Below are 19,332 nucleotides of genomic sequence, written 5' to 3'. Positions count from 1 at the left end.
CGTCAATAAAAACCAAGGGTTTTTTACAGCCCAGTTCAGCAGAGGCAAACCTGATGCAGACACGTGGATTAGTCCGACAGACACTAGTCACCAGATTAGACGTAGGTGATGGCCAGTTCTCCTCAGAGGACACATCATACTCTCTGCAGCGGCCATCTTTTGGGTGTCTATCTTGCTCACCTGATCCCTGTCCTTCCAGACTTGCCTACTGCCCACAGGACTCTCTGGCCATGGAAGACTGCGTCAGGGAGAGGCAGCTGGCCCCAGATGGACCCATCATTCCATCCCCCGGCACTGTGAAAGAGTGCAGCCAGCCTCTGTGGGGCAGAGACGTGATCTGGCTGCTGGAGCTGGAGGAAGCAGGGTGGGCAGCTATGCCACACTGAGCCCGGAGCCAGAAAGAGAGAGAGAGAGAGAGATGGAGAGAGAGAGAGATGGAGAGAGAGAGAGAGAGATGGAGAGAGAGAGAGAGAGATGGAGAGAGAGAGAGATGGAGAGAGAGAGAGAGAGATGGAGAGAGAGAGAGAGAGATGGAGAGAGAGAGAGAGAGATGGAGAGAGAGAGAGAGATGGAGAAAGCCAATCTGCGAAGAGAGAGAAAAGAGTCAGGCACACATGCAGAAAGAAGCAGAGATGGAAGTGAAGAGAGAGGAAAAAAACAACAGAGCCGCCTGGGGGCAGATCTGCCCGGGACCCAGCTGCCCTCCTCTCTTCAGCGCTGGGAGGTATGTGATGTCTTTACTCTCTGTGTTGATTTAAGCATGCTTCAAGTTTCTGTTAGTTGCAGCCACAACAATATTGGTGAAAACACACTGAAAGCAGGTTCTTTCTGCAGATTATTATCATTAATTCTTAAGTTTGCCCGATATTCTAAGACCACCACACATCAGACCTCATAATGGTAACAGGAACACGAGCCGTTCCTTCCCCACTTCTGTCAAGGAAGCATCTGTCCTTCCCCAAGAGAAAGTGCTACCAGAGCTATCAAAATAGCCATAATTACAACCACCAGATTAAGCAGGCATTACATCCCGAGAACAGGACTTGCCTACCAAATTCAAGTCAGACCTGTACACAGTAGGCACATAATATTTGAATGACAGAGCTTTCAGCAGAGGAATACCATAGCAGGCCTATATTTTAATAGGATAACTCTCACCGGATTAAGAATAGACTGAGGATGGACAAGGACAGAAGCAGGGAGACCATTTAAAAGCTATGGCAGGAATTCCGGAACCATAAAGTACAGCCATGCAGGTTGTGCACTGTACAACTCCATCGAAATGTGAAGAGGAGATACATGAAAGGGCTGCCAGCCCCAGTGGAAACCATGGAGCCGATTAGACGCGGTCAGAGTCTGGCTGTGTTTTGAAGGTAAAGCCCACTGTGATTTACTGACAAATTAAATATAGGATATGAAAGAAGGAAGCATCAAAGATAGCGCCAAGATTTTTCGCTCAGATGTAAAAAATGGCATGAGTGCAATCGACAGTTTAAGGAGCTGTCCTATTCATGAGTGCTTATCGCATTTCCAATCAGCGTGTACAAGCCCAGCATCCTGGTCCTTACCGGCCCCTCCAAATCGTATCTCCCACTATCCATGTCTCATCTACTCATTACCCCATTTGCTACACCATCTCTCAGTAAGCCTGTACGTTCCAATTTTTTTTTGCCTGGCTCATCCTACACCAAGTCCGAGGTCTCCTTCACCCACCAAATCCTAACGGATTCAAATAACCTCCTTGAAGAAACCCTTCCTGATTCCCAAAATCAAAAATCAATCTCTTCCTGCAGGACTTCCCTGGCTGTCCAGAGGTTAGGCCTCTGCGCTCCCAATGCAGGGGTCACAGATTTGACCTCTGGCCGGGGCAATAAGATCTCGAAGGCCCCGCGGCGAAGCCTAAACGATCCTGTCCATATTCGCATTTCACTGCTTCCTCGCGTGCCTCTGAAGCAGCACGTCACCTAGGCTGGGGAGCACGAGCGGAACTTCCGTCTCCCACCACGCACAGCCCCCACCTGACCCCCCGGCTCAACCTGCCCTGTTCACTGACCCCCGGCTCCTCCAAAGGGACGGCTCCGGTGTCCTGACGGGAAGCGGCCCCTCTGTAAGTGCGTGCTCAGGGCCCGTGCGCGCTCCCCCGCCCGCCGCGGGCCCAGGCCCGGTGCCGCGCTGGGCGGCCACGCGCCGGTGGGAAGCACCGGGGCATCTGGCGCGTCATAAAGGGTCCCGGCGCCCACGGGAGCCGCACGCGTGCCTCCGCAGCCCCCCGCGGGCTGGGACCGTGACCCCGCGTCCGCCGGCTCCGGGCAGACGTTGGCAGGCGGGCTGGGAAAACACGCGCAGAGCCCGCGTGGGCTCCCCGCCGCGCGCAGGTGCCCGCCCTCCCGCCGCCGGGCGCGGCCCCGAGGCGCGCGCCCCGCCCGCGATGCGCGGCGCCCGCTCGGTCCGCGCGGCGCGCGGCCGGAGGGCTCGGCCCCGGCCGCTCCCCCATTGGCGGAGGCGCGGTGCCGCCCGCACCCGCCCGCCCGGGCCCCGGCTCCTCCCGCCCGCCCGCCGCGCCTCACCCCGCCCGCGCCCCCCGCGGCCCGGGCGGCCCTCCGGCCACCGCCGCCTCGGCTGCTGCGCCAGGACACCGGCCCGGCGGCCCGCGCGCCGTCCCGCCTCCTTCCCGAGGGCGCGGCGGGAGGGCAGGACGCGCCCCCCGCCCCCCGACCCGCCACCGGGCTCCCGAGCACAGGGTCCCGCGGGGCGCGCGGAAGGAGGGCGCGCGGCGGGCGGCAGAGCCGCGGGGAGGCGGCCCGCGAGGAAGCCGGGCCCAGGGCTCGGGCCGCGACGGAGCTTCAGGGGGGGGCTCGGGCCGCGCGCTCCGCCGGGCCCCTCCCGCCCAGCGCCGGCTCCCGGAGCGCGGGCCTGAGAGCCGGGAGGTGAGGGGCGGGCGCCCTGCGGCTGGGCCGGTCTGGGGGGGGGGGGGCGGCCCGGCTGCACGCCGGCCCTGCGGTCGCGGCCGGTGGACTCGGCGCCCGCTCTCCACCCGCACCCCCGCGACCCGGCTCAAGGGCAGCGCGGGTCCGAACCGAGGCCCGCGCCGGGCCCACCCCAAACCAGGCCGGCGGGGGCTCCGCGGCCCCTGGCGCCCGCGCCCCCCGCCCCGAGGGCGCCCCTCCCGCGGCCTCCGCGCCTCGCGAGCGCCCACCTACCGCGCTGGGGTTCGGCCGGGCTGCGCGGGGCGGGGCGGGGCGGGGGGACGGCGCCCGCCGGGGCGGGGAGCGCGCCCGCGCCGCCCCCTGGGCTCGGCGCCGCCGTCCTGGGTGCGCAGCGAGCGGGGACCGGGTGCCCCGGGTGCGGGAAGGCGGGGGACGCTGCCTCTCCAGGAAGGAAGGCGCCTGACGAGGTGCAGGCGCCCTCCAGGCCCCAGGCCTCTTTTCTGTCTTCAGAGCGTTATCGGGGTGGCTGGCTGGGTTGATTTTTAAGTTTGTCTTTTCATCCGATGAAATTTATTTACAATTTTATTCCTGCGGTTTAAAGAAAATAAGAATAGCACAGCTTCCCAGAGTTTCAACAAGGGGACCCCTGTTGCTGCAGTAACGGCTGTTCTGTGCGCGGAGGCCAAACAGAAACAGCGAGACAGAGATTTTGGAGGAAGACAGAGATGGCTGGATTTTTCTGCCAAGCAGAAGGGAAGACATAGCACGCTAGTGCCTCAAGAACTGTGCCCCCACCTCCTTGGGAGCCGGGGAAGAGTTTATACGTGGGGCTGGCAGTCCTGGGTATATGATCAATGACGTGGAGGTCTTGCATTCTTTTTCCTTTGCATCATTTCAAAACAGTCCTGGCTGGCATCAGGCAGCGGGTAATTGGGCTCTGGCCCTGTGTTACTTGTGTCTGTTGGCCTCTGGTTGATCCACTGGAGACCTTTCTGAAATGCAGAAACTACAGGGGTGTGTAGGATGTAAACACCGGGAGTGATAAGGTTAGGGAGTGAGAGGCGCAGGATGTAACTCGCGCACAGTTAGGCGGTGATAGGTGCTAAATGTAATTTACATAGTGTCAGGGAGTGAGGGTGGCTTTGTGAAGTACAGATCTACCAGGGTGAGTCAAAAATTATCCGCACTCTGGTTACATTAAAACTTCTATAAATTCTACAGCCAGAGTGCAGATAATTTTGACTCACCCTCATACTTACAGACACTACAGATTAGTGACAGTTAAAATAAAACAGAGAGTGATTAACTCTTTCAGCCAGGTTATGTTTCTTCTCTAGCCTGTTCACTGTTCCCTTTGTTTTCCTGGTTACCAGGAGAAGAATAAAAACCTCACTCCTATTTTTGTTGCAACACACGGAAGGGCAGTCTGCCACAGATCAGGCTCCCCTGCTAAGTTCCCAGGATGAGAAACCAGCTGAGGAGAAAGAACCTATCCGGGCACATTCGTGGCAGAGCTATGTTTAGGTCAAATTACAGAGAAGGACTGATTGGAAAGGGACCAGGCAGATGAAAACAGGAAAGAAGTAAGGGCCTGGTGGGGCTTTAAAGAAACCTGTCAACTCCGTTACAGAAACTTTTTGAGGGCTGAGGCTGTCTTCCTTCTTTGCGTCAGTCTCCTGACCCGTACAGCTTTGAAGACCGGGAGAACCGGTAGGATACACTTGGTTCTCTGTACCCGTTATACAGACAGACTAAAGCTTGCTTCAGTGCTGTTTTCAGAATAGTCACTGGTACAGCATGCCACAGCCATAACATAAATTGTTATATTGGGTCACCAGGGTCTACTTGGAGGGTTATACATTGCTAGAAAAGCAGTTAACTAAAGGAAGAGTTAATATTTCCACCTAGGAAAACCATAGATCCTGACTTTGGACTGAGAATTAATGGGAAAAAAGTTCTATTTTTGGAAGACAGGGACAGGACGGCTGACCTATCTGTGGTTGTATCTGACTCCACCCGTGGCTGACCTCACACCTTCCCAGCCCATCTTTTTATTCCAGCTTTGCAGTGGCAGCCGGCTGCATACGGGTGTAACCTGAGAGCACGTTGCCTCAGCCCCTCTCGGCGTCTCTGCCACTGCAGCAAGCCACAGCCCATTCTGACACGTGCATAAACCTGGAAATGCGAAGGAATTAACACGTCCTGGGACAGTGTTTGAGCAAGGCAGACAGGAGCTGGTGGAAAACCAGTCCCTGTTCCATTCTCCCAGTAGGCAGTTCCGAGGTACATTCCGTACAGCATCTACGATGACAGAGCCCCGGCTGCCCGCGGAAGTGCTCCGACTTAATCAGCTCAATAACGCACCCTTGGGCTGCCTTTCTCGTTCCTGCCTTGACTGTTTGACGCGTCCCAGTCCTCCACTCCTGTTCCTTGGGATTCATTCCCAAAATAAACTACCCGAGACAAGTTCTTGTTCAGATTCTGTTTTGGGGGGAACCCAGACTAAGTCAATGGTTAATCCAAAAGAGGCATCTCAACAGGGAACTATATTCAATATCCTGAGATAGACCATAATGGAAAAGAATACGCAGGAAAAAGAATGTATATGTGTGTACAACTGAAGCACTTGGCTGCACAGTAGAAATTAACACAACACTGTAAGTCAACTATGCTTGAATAGAATAAATTTTAAAAAACACAAAAGACCAAAAACAAAACAACCAAAAGAGGCATCTCAGCCCAACTTTCAGGATCATTCTCTGAAGACCTTTTCCAAGTCTGCTAACAAGGAATCCATTTGTTCTGTTTGAGCTGTTGCTCTTTTTATTCCCCAGTTGCCCTGCCCCCTAGGGCACCATTAATAAACTCTCAGAGGCAGGCAGTTAGGAAGTATCAGACTCTCAGGAGACAGACCAGCTGAAGGGCCGGGTCTAGGTTAAGGTTGAACAAAGCCATTCTCAGCCCCACCTGAAACCTTCTCCCTCCTTACAATGTAGTTCCTCGCTCCTGACCTTGAAACAAGAAACTTTCAGTTCTGAGGTTGAACGTGGAAGCAGAGACAGGGTGGAAGCCAGGTCATTCCCACCGCAGCATGTGCCAAGATGTTGTCTCCTTTTTGCCCTTCCTTTCCCCCTGCCCCCCGCTGTAAAAGCCGTTCCTCTCCCCAAATACAAGGTCTCAGGCCAGGGTCTTCGGCATCTAGCTCACTTCATCTCATTTCAGTACCAGGAGGGTGCTGTTGCAAGTTACCAAGCTAGGTTTGGGAAGAAACAGCCCTGAGTCCCAGCCTTCAAGAAGGGAAAGGAGAGATGTACATGAGTGAAATGAATCCTTAGAAGCCCTGTAACTCTTCTAAAAGAGGGACTTGTGAGTGTAGTGGGAGTTCTGGCGAGGCTTCGGGACAGGATCCATAGAAGGGTAGCATCCTCAAAGACTCAGCATGAAGCCCCCTCCAAAGATCCCCCTCCTAATGGACTCCTCGTTAGCAGACTTGGGAAAGGACTGCTGAGAATAACCTTGAAAGGTGGGCTGAGTTGCCTCTTTCGGATTAACCGCTGGCTTCGTCTGGGTTCCCCCTCAAAACAGACTCCTGCCCAGAGAGCCACAGTGTTTTCCCCTGCCCCTCTGTCGGCTCCTGACTGCCTCCTAGCTCACACCCTTCTTAAATCCCAGCTCAAGCTAATCACTTATCTTCCTGGGCCCCAGCGCTCCCCTGCTAGACCTGGCCCTGCGCCATCTCCGAATGCCCCCGCTCTTCTCTGCCTTCAGTGTTGTGTCCAGCGCCAGATGGTGCAGGTTAAATCCTGCCCCTAGCCAGCCACCTGGGAGCCTGCCAGCAGCCTACAGGTCTGCACTCTGTGCTGAGTTCTACTGGGGGATAGACAATCACGCCATTTACGATACCAAACCCCACAGGTCTTCCGTTGGATGCAACTGAATTTTCTTCTAAAAAAATTTTCTTTTTGGTTTTTTTGCTAGAAATCATGCCCTTAATCTGCAGAACTTTAAAAGTCTAGCAGCGTTTTCTATAATTGACCGTGAAAGAAAGAAAAAGTCCAGTGTATTATTCTAAACAAAGCTGGGCTGCCCTGAATTTAGTGTGCTAAAGAGTCCTGGATCCTAACATAACACTCAGTTCTGCCCTTGGGTGAGAACTGGAGGCCCAGGAGAAGTCCCTGCAGTGACTGAGCAAGCAACACAAGGGCCTGGACCTTACTTGGAAAAAGGCGGTGTACCAGGCACCCACATCCCTGCGGTGTACCAGGCACCCACATCCCTGCAGTGTACCAGGCACCCACATCCCTGCGGTGTACCAGGCACCCACATCCCTGCGGTGTACCAGGCACCCACATCCCTACTGCCTTCTGTCTCTTGACTCTGATGTATTGAGTTAAATTGATTGTTTAAGCCACAGAGTTGTGAGGTTCTTTTCTTTTTGTGTGTGTATTGCAGAGGGGCGAGTAATTTGGAAATTTAACCAAAGTTCTTTTGAGGTAATTGGGATTTTTTAAGAGGGAAAAGTATAACGAAGTAAAAAACAACCATGTCCCCACCTCTGCCCATCCACCCCAAGCTACAGCACTGCATGAAACTCCTTCCTTCACGCAGCTTAGCTCGATTGAGCACCCTAGATCCCAGGCTTTGTGCTGCGTGCTGGGAATGCAGTGATGACCCTTTCTCCAGTCGTACAACTTAGTAGCTAATGACTGATCACTGTGTACCACACACTATGCCAAGTGCTTCGTGTGCATTATTTCCCTTAATGTCTGCAACAATCCTAAAAGTGACCTAAGATTCTCCCCATTTTCCATCTGAGGAAGCGGAGGCCCAGAGAGGTCAAATAATTGCCCATAGCAACTCAGCTAGGAAGTAGCAGAGACAGAGCCCACACAAGTCTGCCCTACTCCAAAGGCTTTCTTTCAGCACATCACCACCTAAGGTTCTTGCTTTGGGGAAAAAAAAAAGGATAAAAATCCCAGTTTATAAGGCTATTTGGAGTACAGAATTTTTTGTAACCAGTTGGGCATTGTTTCTGTGTTTTGTGAATACTGTATTTTATCATTAGTTGGCTGGAATTGCTTTGTTACACTGAAATTCCTTTCAATGAGTATAACACAGATGCCAAGATCTGATGCCCTCAACTAGGAAAAGAAATTATAAGTCCTAATGGATCATATAAACTTTGAAAGACAAAAATATGGGACAAAATTCTCAACCCTTAAATCTGATTTAATTTCCTGACCCTCAAATTCTATTTTTTAAAGAATAGTTAATATGTTACAATAAACTGTTTTAAAAACCAGGATACAAAACTATATGCTTATTTCAATTAATATCTTTTCATTTTTTTCCCCCATGAATGTGCATTATTTATATTTTCTGCTTATTGCTACCAGGGACTGAGCCTACTAGTTCAAAAGGGAAATCAATTACAAAGCTGCTGCCTCCCATTTTGAGGTTGTCAGCACCTCTTTCCAAAGGCCGACTTGTTCCTCCCCGACCCCTCCCCTCGCACCAGGCTCTTCCCAAGACTTGAAGGATTTCCTTCTGCTGGTAGTTTTGACGCTCAGAGTTCCTCACCTTGGCGGCTATAGCAAGGCTCCCTCGGCACTATTGGCACACAGGGTCCTCTCCAGGCGAGTTACAAGCCAGATATACCTGGAATCCTCTTAATTCTCAGTTGATAGGGTGTAATAGAGACCCCTGGAAACCTCTTCCAGGCTTTATGAGTATTATTTCAATGCTTGTCTTTAGCTGGGAAGGGAAATACTCACATTCATAGGCTAAGCAAAGCCAACCAATGATAAGATACAGTGTTCAGAATTCTGGATGTTTGTGTGTTCATCACTGAATGGGCACAGTTCAGCTTCATAACTGTTTGTTTGAAGCTTAAAGTGTCTGTGAATTTGGCTCTCTGACAAGTGGAGGGTCCGTGGTGGATGCTGCTGCCTGGGGATGCAGAAGAAAAACTGATGCCAAAGGGCAGCTCCAGCCGACCCCGAAGGGAGCTCTCCCTGCCAAGGTGTGTGGGCCTACACGAGCACAGGAACTGGCCTGAACAGAATGAGAAATATCCGGAGGGTGCCCCGAGGGTGACCCAGAACCTGGACCTGAGAAAGAGTGCAGGATGGCTTTGGACAGGGTCAGCTACAAGGTGGGGCTAGACCATGTCCTTAAACATCACCGTGGAGGTGAGGAAGAGAATGTCTGCAATACAGGGGATCCCTTCAGGGCGTCTCTTCATATTACCATACCTTGTGATTAAAGTCAACGGAAAATTACAACAGCTGAATTCAGGCAGCACTTCTAACGGTCTAGTCTCTTCATTAATGAACGTTTGGGTCACCCAACCAGCTAAAGAAACATGACCTACTGAGGGCAAAGGAAATATGGAATGGCAGTGGAAAAGTAATTATAAGTACCAGCTACAAACATGTGACTGGTTACAGAGCAAGGACTAGAATTGTCATGAGTATTTCTTCCTTACAGTGTTATGAATGTGTGTGTGTGATATCTTTTCTCTTTTATCCCTTTATCATGTAACGTAAGATGCTTTGACTCTATATCATATATGATACTATTAACTTCACATCACAGTATTTAAGTTATGGGGCATCAAGAAGACTGGACATCACCCAAGCTTTTTGCATCCTCTTTGGCAAAAGGGTTAGTGTATTTTTAGCTGTATACAGGATAGTTGTATCATGTAGGTTGAATTATGACCTTGTTATTGTCTTTATTTGGTGAATAAGTATGATCTAAGGAGATATGTAAGGGTGCCAAGTTGACAAGGAGTGAACTATGGTGGTTAATTTTATATGTCAACCTGGCTAGGCCACAGTGCCCATATATTTGGTCAAACGTTATCCCGAATGTCTCTGTGAAATTGTTTTTGAAACAATGTCAACATTGAGATTAACGTTTAAATTGGTGGACTTTGAGTAAAGCAAGTTACCCTGCGTACTGTGGGTGGGCCTCATCCAATCCCATGAAGGCTTTGGTGGAAAGAGACTGACCTCCTCAGAAGGGGAAGGAATTCTGCTTGCGACCACCTTTGGGCTCAAACTGCAACTCTTCCCTGGGTAACCACCTTGCCTGACTAACCTAGATTGTGGACTTGCCAAGTCTCTACAAATGTGTGAGCCAACTCCTTAAAATCAGCCTCTCTCTGTCTCTTTCTCCCTTCCCATCCATGTACAGCCTATTGGTTTGTTTCTCAGGAGAACCCTGACTAACACACCTACTCAGAGTGGCCTGCTTCCCGGACTGGACCCTGAACAGCACTGAAATAGACCCCACTATTCTGGGACTGGTCCCTCTTCCTGTCTGCAAGGGCAGGACTCAACAGGAACAGGGAGGGCCCTTACTCGGGGGCCTGGGACACAGGCCAGAGGTAAGAGGGTTGGTCCCAGGCCAGTGGGGAACGTGGCAAAGCTTGCTCTTCCCCCTCTCCACCCCCCGAGATCGCTGCGGTCACTGCCCTCCAGGGGCTCAGAGTCCAGGGAGGTAAACAGACACGTCTGCAGCTTATCCCGCTCCAGGGTGGCTTGGGCCAGGTGATGTAACAGGCAAAACCATGAGGCTCTGGAAGGGTGGAAGAGGGAGCTATTCCTTCAGATTGGGGCCAAGGAACAGGCTTCATGGAGGAGGTGGCTGCCTTGGATCTCAGGTTATCAGATAGGTAGGATATTTTTTCCTCCAAATTTTTATTTTGAAAAAGTTTAAACACCCAAAAAAAGATGAAAAAAGAGTATCATGAACACCCATATAGCCATAATCTAGATTCACCAACTGTTAACAGTTTGTCACAGTTCCTTCCTCTCTCTATACATTTATACACATACACATACACATGGACACGTCGCTGAGTCATTTGAAAATATGTTGCAGACATCACAACACATCACTCCCGGATAGTTCAGCGTGCACCTCAAAAGAACAAGGCCGTTCTCCCACACAGTCATGACACTATTGTCACACTCAAGAAATTTAACATTAAATAACAATAATATGATTTAATCTATACTCAAATTTCTTCTATTATCCCAATAATGTCCTTTATAAGTTTATAGTTTTTTCCCTTATTCAAGGAGCATGACTTACATTTGGTTATCATGTCTCTTTAGTTTCCTTTAATCTAGAACAACACCCTGCCTTTTCTTTTTTGGGGGGACGGTCTTTCATGACATTGACAGCTTGATGAGTCCAGGCTAGCTGTTTTGTAAAATATCCCAAATCTGGATCTGTTTGATCATTTCCTCATGATTGGATCCAGGCTAAACATTCTTGGTTGGCATACTATATAGGTGATTCTACCTACCACATAGGTAGCACATGGACAGACTGAGAATGGGGAAGGATACACCAGACATAAAGAACAGCAAAAATGTTGTTCCTTAGGTATGAAAAAGGCCAGCATGTCTGGGAATGGCTGTGGCCCCAGGGAGCTGCACTGTGGCATGGGGCACACGGGCAGAGGGCAGGAGAAGGAGAAGCATTAGGCGGATGGTGAGGGACGTTTGGTCCATGTTCACTGGCCTCTGTTCAGAGGGCACTGGGGAATCACAGCCTCTGGAGGCCTATTAGCTTTTCATAAAAGAGCCTCAAAGAGCAAAAAGGCTTCAGACCCAAATAAATGAGTTTCAAATGGTGAAGTGTGAGCCCCGGAACAGACTTCGAAAAATAAATAAATAAATAAACAAATACCCAAGAATCACAACACAACAAAAACTATGAAGTACTTGTAGACAACAGGGAAATGCAAAGTCTTTATAGAAAACAAAACAAAACAAAAACCATATGTCTATACTGAGAAAAATGAAAGACAGACTGAAGAAGGAGGGGACAGACCATGTTTCCACTTAGGAAGGCACTATTGTAAAGATGGATCTTCCCGCGCATTTATCTAGAGTGCAATGCTGTTTTGGTTCAGGGGCAGACAGAGGCTGGGGAGGGAAAACTTGACTGACATCAAATATAAGTAAAGGCAAGGAAAGATATCCAGGGTATATTGTAGTATGACAAAAATCAAGGTACAGAACAATATGTATATCATGATTCCACCAACATTTCTTTTTAATTTTAAGAGAACTATTTGTGCAATATACAAAATTACAAACTTTTACTTAGGCACAGAAAAATATGTGGAATATTAGACACTGAACTCCCAGTAGCAATTACTTCTAAAGGATTAGAATGGCATAGAGGGTGAGGAACTTTTACTTTTTGCTTTATTTCCACAGTTTGAATTTTTTACTCTAAGAATATATTGCTCGGGAAGAGGGGGTGTGGGATGAATTGGGAGGTTGGGGTTGACATATATACGCTAATATATATAAAATAGATAACTAAAAAAAGAATATATTGCTCTTTTATGCTTTAAATAAGCTTTTTATTTTGAATAATTTTAGATGTACAGAAAAGTTGATAAGATACTGTAGATTTCCCATATACTCTTCATCCAATTACCCCAATGTTAATATTTTATATAACCATACTACATTTGTCAACACTAAGAAATTAACATTGCCACACCACTATTAACTAAACTCCAGGATTTGTTTGGATCCCGCTAGTTTTTTTCACTAATGTTATTTTTCTGTCCCAAGATCTGATCAAAGACATCACATTGCATTTAGATATCATGTCTCCTAGCTTCCTCTAATCCATGACAGCTTCTCAGTCTTGCTTTGATCTTCAGGACCTTGACAGTTTTAAAGAGTTCTGTGGAATGCTCCTCAATTTTTGTTTGTATGAAGTCTTTCTCATGATTAGACAGGGGTTTTTGGTTTCAGGGGGAGAATACCACAGAGGTAAAGCGCTTTCCTCACCATGTCACACCAAGGGTCAATACTATCAACATAACTTATCACTGATGATGTTAACCTTTATTACTTGGTTAAGGAAGTGACTGTCAGGTTTCTACCCTGTAAAGGTCCTGTTTTTCCCTTTCCATCTTACCCTTTGGAGGCAAGTCACTCAGGACAGCCCACACTCAAGGGGAGAGAATTAAGCTCCAAATCCAGGTGTGCTACTTTTTTAAATAAAAAGACTTCTGAGAGCAAGGGTGCTGCCCTACACTTGTTTTTTGTTGTTGTTGTTTTGTTTTTAACAATTGCTCCAGTATTTATCTATGCATTCTATAAATACATCTTGAGCCTCTCCTATGGGAAGACTAGCCCCTGATCTAGACGTTGGAGATACAGCAAAGGGGCATCTTTATGGAACGTACATTCTAGACCAACACCCAATGCACAGTAGGTTAAAAAACAAACAAACTAGCAAACCAAAGCCTACAGGACCTAAAGAGCTACAACATGGAACCACAAGTGAGGGTGGGGCGCGGGCAGGGCCCAGTCCCAAAAGCAGGGGAGTGAGCAGGACTCCCAAGCCTAGAGACGCGGCCAGTGCCCACAGCACAAGTGACACGTCCTATCACACGTCAGAACAGGCAGGCTGGACTTGTGTGAAGGGGCGGAGCCAACTGGACGGCATGTGAGGGGATATAACAGGCGATTCCAGGCATGCCACGGGCCCTTCAGAGATACTTGTTAAATACACAGGCGAAAACGACATTAAATAGGCGCATTCCCCCTCGCGCTCCTCAGCACTAAAAAGTCCACCAAGACCGTCCAAGGCAATCAGAGGAGGGAGAATGGCAGCCCTGGGCAGCGGGGCTGCCCCTCTCAGCCCCAGCTCCTGCCTCCCCTCAGGTGTGCCTGAGGCCGATCCCCGTGACCTTCACACCCCGGAACGGGCGCGGACCTCTCCCCTGATTCCAGCAGGGCCAGGAGGGCAGAGTGCTTCTGAAACCAGGCTGAAACGTTTGCCCAGTCTTAGCCAGAGATTCAGAGCAAACTGAAGGGAACATTAGGTAACAGGCAGCCTGATTCCAGAGGCGATGGCAGTGGAGTCACTCAAGGGGAGCTGCGATCGCGGCTAACGTGGAGGAGTCCCTGGGGTCAGCCTTTCACACCCGTGCCCGTCTTTACTCCATCTCCCCAGATCTCCCTAGCGTTTCTGCTCCCTGAGGTCCAAGGGGACAAAAAGCAAGTGTTCACCACGTCCCCCTCGTCCTGAGGGCAGAGAGCCGAAGAGGAGCCCTTGGAAACGGAGAGGTCCGCCCCTCCTGTTCTGTTCTTGCCATTCTTATAGTGCTCTGAGGGGTGGGACCGTCAAGGGCAGCCTGCGTCAAAACGACAAAGCTGTGAAGAACTCCGACTTCATGAGAAGTGAGCAATGTAGCAGGTCTGAACACGTCTCTGAGTCAAAAAACCAGCATCCAGTTTCTGCTACTATCTTGCCATGTGACCTTACAAACTCTTCTCCCTGGACCCCCATCTCTGCGGAACAGAGTGACAAGGGGGGCTTGGGTAATACTGAAGATTACTTAGAGTTCTCATGTGCCCTCATTTTTACCCAGGGTGATGCCCTCCTGACTCCTCCATGAACATCACCCCCTTCAAGCTCCAAAGACCCGTGATTCCGGGCACACAGCAAGAGGCAAGGTGGAGAGCCAGGGAAGAGCCCAGCACCCTTCCCAACAGTGCTTGCAGCACTTATGAGAAACTGCAGTGAACCAGACTTCCTAGAGGTGGAGCTCTCTACTTATCTGAGAAAGAATTAAGCTGTATGTTGAGTTGATGGTTTACTTAAATATTATCATCCAACAGTGTATCACTGAACATTTTAGGTAAATAATACTCCCTCAAATAGCAATAAGCCTCTGCCAGCAATGAGCGACACACAATGTGTATGGTCATTTCTCTTCTTGGAGAAATTAATCTGAGTGCGACAACTTAGTTTGGGCCAGAAACAGTAAGAAATGCAATTTAATGGGCTTAAATTAATTAAAATAAGGCTCTAGCAGATGCCTCTAAAATCAAGGGCTGAACAAATTTGGATTCCACACGGTTGTAGATATGTATCCCCTTAATAAAATTACCACATGCAAACACATCATTTTAATTTATCTCCCAAACACTCAATGGCATTTAAAGTAGTGGCAACCTCCATCCTCAGGCTGTATTTAGAATCTTGCCTTCCTGACCACTGCTCTATCTCTCAAATCGTTTGGCTACTCCACGCAAAATTTTACAGGTCTTTGAGACCCAGGCCAAATGACTGCCTCAGAAAGGCACTGACCTTCTCAAAGATCCAGCTCAGTTGATGATGGGCCCTCGGTGGCAGGGACAACTGGCAGGACACTTAGGCCTTGGCATCTCCTGCAAGATGCCCCTGTGCTTCCTGCCTCCACCAAGCCTCCTGGCCCCTGCACCACACAGCCTGTATCACTCTCTGCTGAGCCTTGAGCACTCTTGCACAGTTCATGGCATCTGTCCAGAGCCATGCCCCTTGACCCAAGGTCCCGTCCACTCTGACCTGTCTTGGACTTCCCCTCTGTGTCTTATTTTCCTGTCTTTGGGATAATCTTAGGTATCCTTTGTGTCTAATGCTGACGCCCTATCTTTATCTTTGTTCCCATTCAACCCCACTCCTTTTAGGTGCTTAGTGATCCCCTGGGGCTAGCAAGTGCCCCGGGGGCATGACTGGGGAAGAGGGCCTTCTTATCATGGGAGAAGTCTCTGAAGCAGAGGGACTGAGAAGTGGAGCGTCTTTCCATGGGCAGGCGCCTTAGAGGCAATGGAGCAGAAAGGGGCCCTCAAACCTCCTCCTGCCTTCACGTATCTGCCCCTTAAAGAATATCCACACCCTATGGGCCCCAGCACATCCAGACCAAACGCTAACCTTGTAGAGTCAGGACCTGGGCGGAGGCATAGGCACCTGTCTTTCCATTCCTCCCACCTCTGTCCTCCTCCCAGGGTCCACAAATACAAATTAGCTTATTCCACGCCCTCACTCCAAATAGTGAGCTTTATTCATTCAACAAAAAGGTTTTTTGAGTGCTTACTATTTGCTCTGGGCATCAGGATTATGCCTGGGAAGAAAGCACATAAAAACCCCTGCTCTCATGGAGCTCAAATCCTCGTGAGGGATGCAGAAAATAAACAAGTTTTAGTGTTGCCAAGGGTGGTAAGTGTTAAGCAAAAACACAAAGCAGGAAAGAGGATAGGCAGTTGCCAGAGAGGAACGGAGGGAGGTACAGTTTAAAGAGTTTAATTCCAAAGGTGATACTTGAACAAAGACTTGAAGGAGGTGAAGTAGTGGCCGGTGCAGATATCTGGGGAACAGGAGTAGATTCAAGGTTTGTGGACCTGATGTTTATACAATTTTGAGACCCTTTTTAAGAAAAACAGTATAAAATTATCAGTATAAAAGTAGGTACAGGGCCTTAGAGAGGCCTGTGGAAGTGACGGGCAGGAAGCTTCTGCCCCATTAGCTCAAGAGTAACTCCGCCTTGCTTGGGGAGTAGCATCTGCACCAAGAGCACAGCAAGGGCGAAGACAGGGAGGTCGAGTGAGGTCGGGGAGGCTCGGGTAGCTGGAGCAGAGCCAATGAGAGGAAGAGAAGGTTGCAGTCAGAGGGAGCTGGGGCCAGATTACAGGGAATGTTGGACTTTGGCTTTATTGGTTGGGATGGGAGCCACTGGAAGGTTTTGAGAAGAGGAGTAACATGGCCTGTCCTGGATTTTGAAAGAATTCCTGAGTGGTATTTGAGAATAGACTGAAGTAGGTCAAGGATGGAAGCACAGAGACCACTTGGGAGCCAGCTGGAATGATTTAGGAGGGAGATGATGGTGGCTCAGACCAGGCTGATAGCGGTGAGGTGTGAGGAGTGGCCTGATTCTGAATGTTCTGAAGATGAACTCTGCAGGATTTGCTACCAGATCAGATGTGAGGGTAAGAGAGAGAAACATGTCAAAGATGCCTCTGAGGATTTTGTTCTGAGTAACTGATGTAGTTTCATTAACCGAGATGGGGCAGAAATTTGAGAACAGATTTTAAGTGGAAGAGTACAGTTCACTTCTGAACATGTGAACATCGAGATGCTTACACACCCAAAGGGAGAGATGGAGTGTGGCATGCCGTCTGGAAGAAATCTGGGCTGGAAAAAATAAATTCCTGAAGCTGGGTTAGATCACTAAGGGAGTAATGTGGATAGAGAAAAGAAGTGGCCCTAGATGTGAACCCTGAGACCCATGTGATATTTAAAGTCAGGGAGGAGAGAAGGAACCAGCAGGAGACAAAGAAAGAACAGGCAGGGGGTAGGAGAAGAGGCAAGAAAGAGCGATCCCCTGCCAGCCAGGCGAATGAAGTGTGTTAAACAGGCACGAGTGATCAGCCCTCAACGGCTGCTGGTAGGTCAACACATGAGGCCTGGGAACTGACCACTGCATGTCGCAAGTGGAGATGGTTCCTGATCCTGCGGAGAGCAGGAGGCATGTTCCTGAGAATCCAAACCACAGGTAAATCTTCAGCCTGATACGTCTGGCTGTTCTGCCTTTGGCCCCACTGAGCAGTTCGCACCACCTGCTCTGTTCCCTGGGACCTCCTACCTTCACCATGACTTTCGGGCTGTTCCCGCCTCCAGGTTCTTTCCAACCCTACAAATAGAACCCAGACACGGGAGCCAGCGCTTCACCTCTGGGAAGCCACTCATCTCCCAGAGAGCTGAGATTCTATACTCCCCTATGTGGGAAAAAGGAGACAGAAAAAAACAAACAAACAAACAAGAGAAACAGGAGATAAAAACAATTAAACCTGAGGCAAGATGAGTTGCCCATTTTTAGTTGCTGATGTCAGCAAGTAAACACTACCTTTACATCGTGTTAGCTGTTACAGGACTGTATCAATGACCGCAGTGCAAGTTGGTGGGAAGGTAGCTCAAACATTACATTTACCTGTTTATAAAAGTTCTTTTTTTCCCAAGTAAAAATAGGTAGTCGCTAAACTAATGTCCCTAGTTTCCAGAAAGTAAACTGAAAGGCTAAGGAGAGGCTGCTTTAAGGTTGATAGCATATATCTTTAACGTAGCACGGTTTGCCTTCAAGTGATATGATACACATATAAGAAGCATACAGTAGTCTCCCCTCCTGACCTTCTGCTGTTGTTCACATTTTCCTTTACATACACTACAAAACCGACACTACGCTGTTATTTTTATTTAAACAATCAGTTGTCTTTTAAAGAGATTCAGATAATAAGGGAAAAGATTTTCCATTTTTGCCCGCGTGGTTGCTCTTGGTTTCTGCCTTGATCCATCGTTCCGCCTGGTACCATCTTCCTTCTGCCTAAAGGACCTCTGCGAACCTCTCCCGCAGTGCGGGTCTGCTGGTGATGCATTCCTCCAGCTTCCGTACGTCTGAAAACGAAGCCTTTATTTCACCCCTGCTTATGAAAGATACCGGTGCCGGTTGCGGAATTCTAGGGAGCAGGTTTGAGCTTTTCTCAGGCAGCGCTTTACAGACGCTCCCCTGCTGTCTCGCTTGCATTTTTTTTGGTGGGAAATCTGCTGTCATCCTTGTCTCTGTTCCTCTATTCCTTCCCCCTTTGCCGCTTTTAAGATTTTCTCTTTATCACTGATTTTGAGCAACTTGATTATGAAGTTCCTTGGTGTAGTTTTCTTCATGTTTGTTATGCTTTGGAGTTGATTGAACTTATCGGATCTGTGAATTGATAGTTTTTTATCAAATTGGGGGAAATTTTGGCTATTATTTCTTCAAATATTTTTTCTGTTCCGCCTTCCCTCTCCCCTCTCTTCAGCGGCTCTCTGACTGGCTCAGGAGGCAGGGTGTGTCCTGACGAGCCGGGGGCGAAAAAGCACACGTAGATTTCTGCTGTGTGCATCCCAGGTCCAGGAGCCAGCCCGGGGCGCTCCTGTGCGGCCGCAGCGGCGGAAGGAGCCGCGCGAGGGCGCCCTCCGCAGGCACCGCGGCACCCGGCTGCCGACGTCACGAGCAGCCGCCCCGCCGCCGCCCCGCCCTCCCGCCCCCGCCCGCGCGCTCCAGCGCCCCCTGCCGGGTACCCGCGTGCACTCCTCCTCCCGGCGCTCCTGGCAGCGTCCGGTTCCCAGGCCCCTGCAGCGCCGCCGGCCCCCCCCACCTCGCTCCCCGCCACCCCGCTCCCCGCTCGGCCCTCAGTCTGTGCGCGCTAAGCCCGCCACCCGCCCCCAGGCGCTCATGGGACGTTCTCCTTCCGAGGTGGAAGGCTGCGGAAGAGACAGAGCTCTGCCCTTCCTATGGGCATCGCTTTATCTAGTCCTCCCTGCCTTTGCTTTGCAGTTGTTTCCATGGTGATAGGGCCTGATGTATAATGATCAGTATAAATGTTTTGTCAGTAAAGCGTTTTGTGGGAAAAAAAGATCTTAGAGTGAGAAAGATTTTAGAAAAACATATAAATAGTATGTAAACAGCAGCCATTAAAAAGAGGAGAAAAGAAGGAAAATGATAGATACATATGAAAGCAGGAAATGTTTAAACACTACCAAAAAAAAAAAGAAAATACCC

General features: G+C 49.6%; 2 protein-coding genes across 3 annotated transcripts in view; one reads left to right on the top strand and one right to left on the bottom strand.

The window, feature by feature from the left end:
- BDH1 (3-hydroxybutyrate dehydrogenase 1) overlaps window positions 1-3,244 on the bottom strand; it is a 37,332-nt gene extending 34,088 nt beyond the window's left edge. Inside the window, exon 1 of one of the 2 annotated variants that reach the window (XM_057737883.1) lies at window positions 3,201-3,244. The gene's annotated coding sequence lies outside the window, so the exon portion shown is untranslated. Of the gene's footprint in view, window positions 1-2,053; window positions 2,378-3,200 lie in introns of those variants that run through there. The other variant, XM_057737882.1, reaches the window with a different exon arrangement.
- On the top strand, window positions 231-18,980 carry LOC130855016 (basic proline-rich protein-like). The gene is made up of 8 exons (XM_057737819.1): window positions 231-364; window positions 2,071-2,164; window positions 2,266-2,927; window positions 3,060-3,342; window positions 4,600-4,637; window positions 13,535-13,639; window positions 14,082-14,158; window positions 18,679-18,980. Exons 1-8 carry the CDS (start codon window positions 231-233, stop codon window positions 18,978-18,980), a joined length of 1,695 nt encoding a protein of 564 aa, XP_057593802.1.
- Window positions 18,981-19,332: the final 352 nt, after the last annotated feature.

The sequence above is a fragment of the Hippopotamus amphibius genome, chromosome 6 (assembly GCF_030028045.1).
Source record: "Hippopotamus amphibius kiboko isolate mHipAmp2 chromosome 6, mHipAmp2.hap2, whole genome shotgun sequence".
Taxonomy (NCBI): Eukaryota; Metazoa; Chordata; class Mammalia; order Artiodactyla; family Hippopotamidae; genus Hippopotamus; species Hippopotamus amphibius.
Note: the sequence above shows the minus strand (reverse complement) of the source record. Positions and strands in the feature narration are given on the sequence as shown.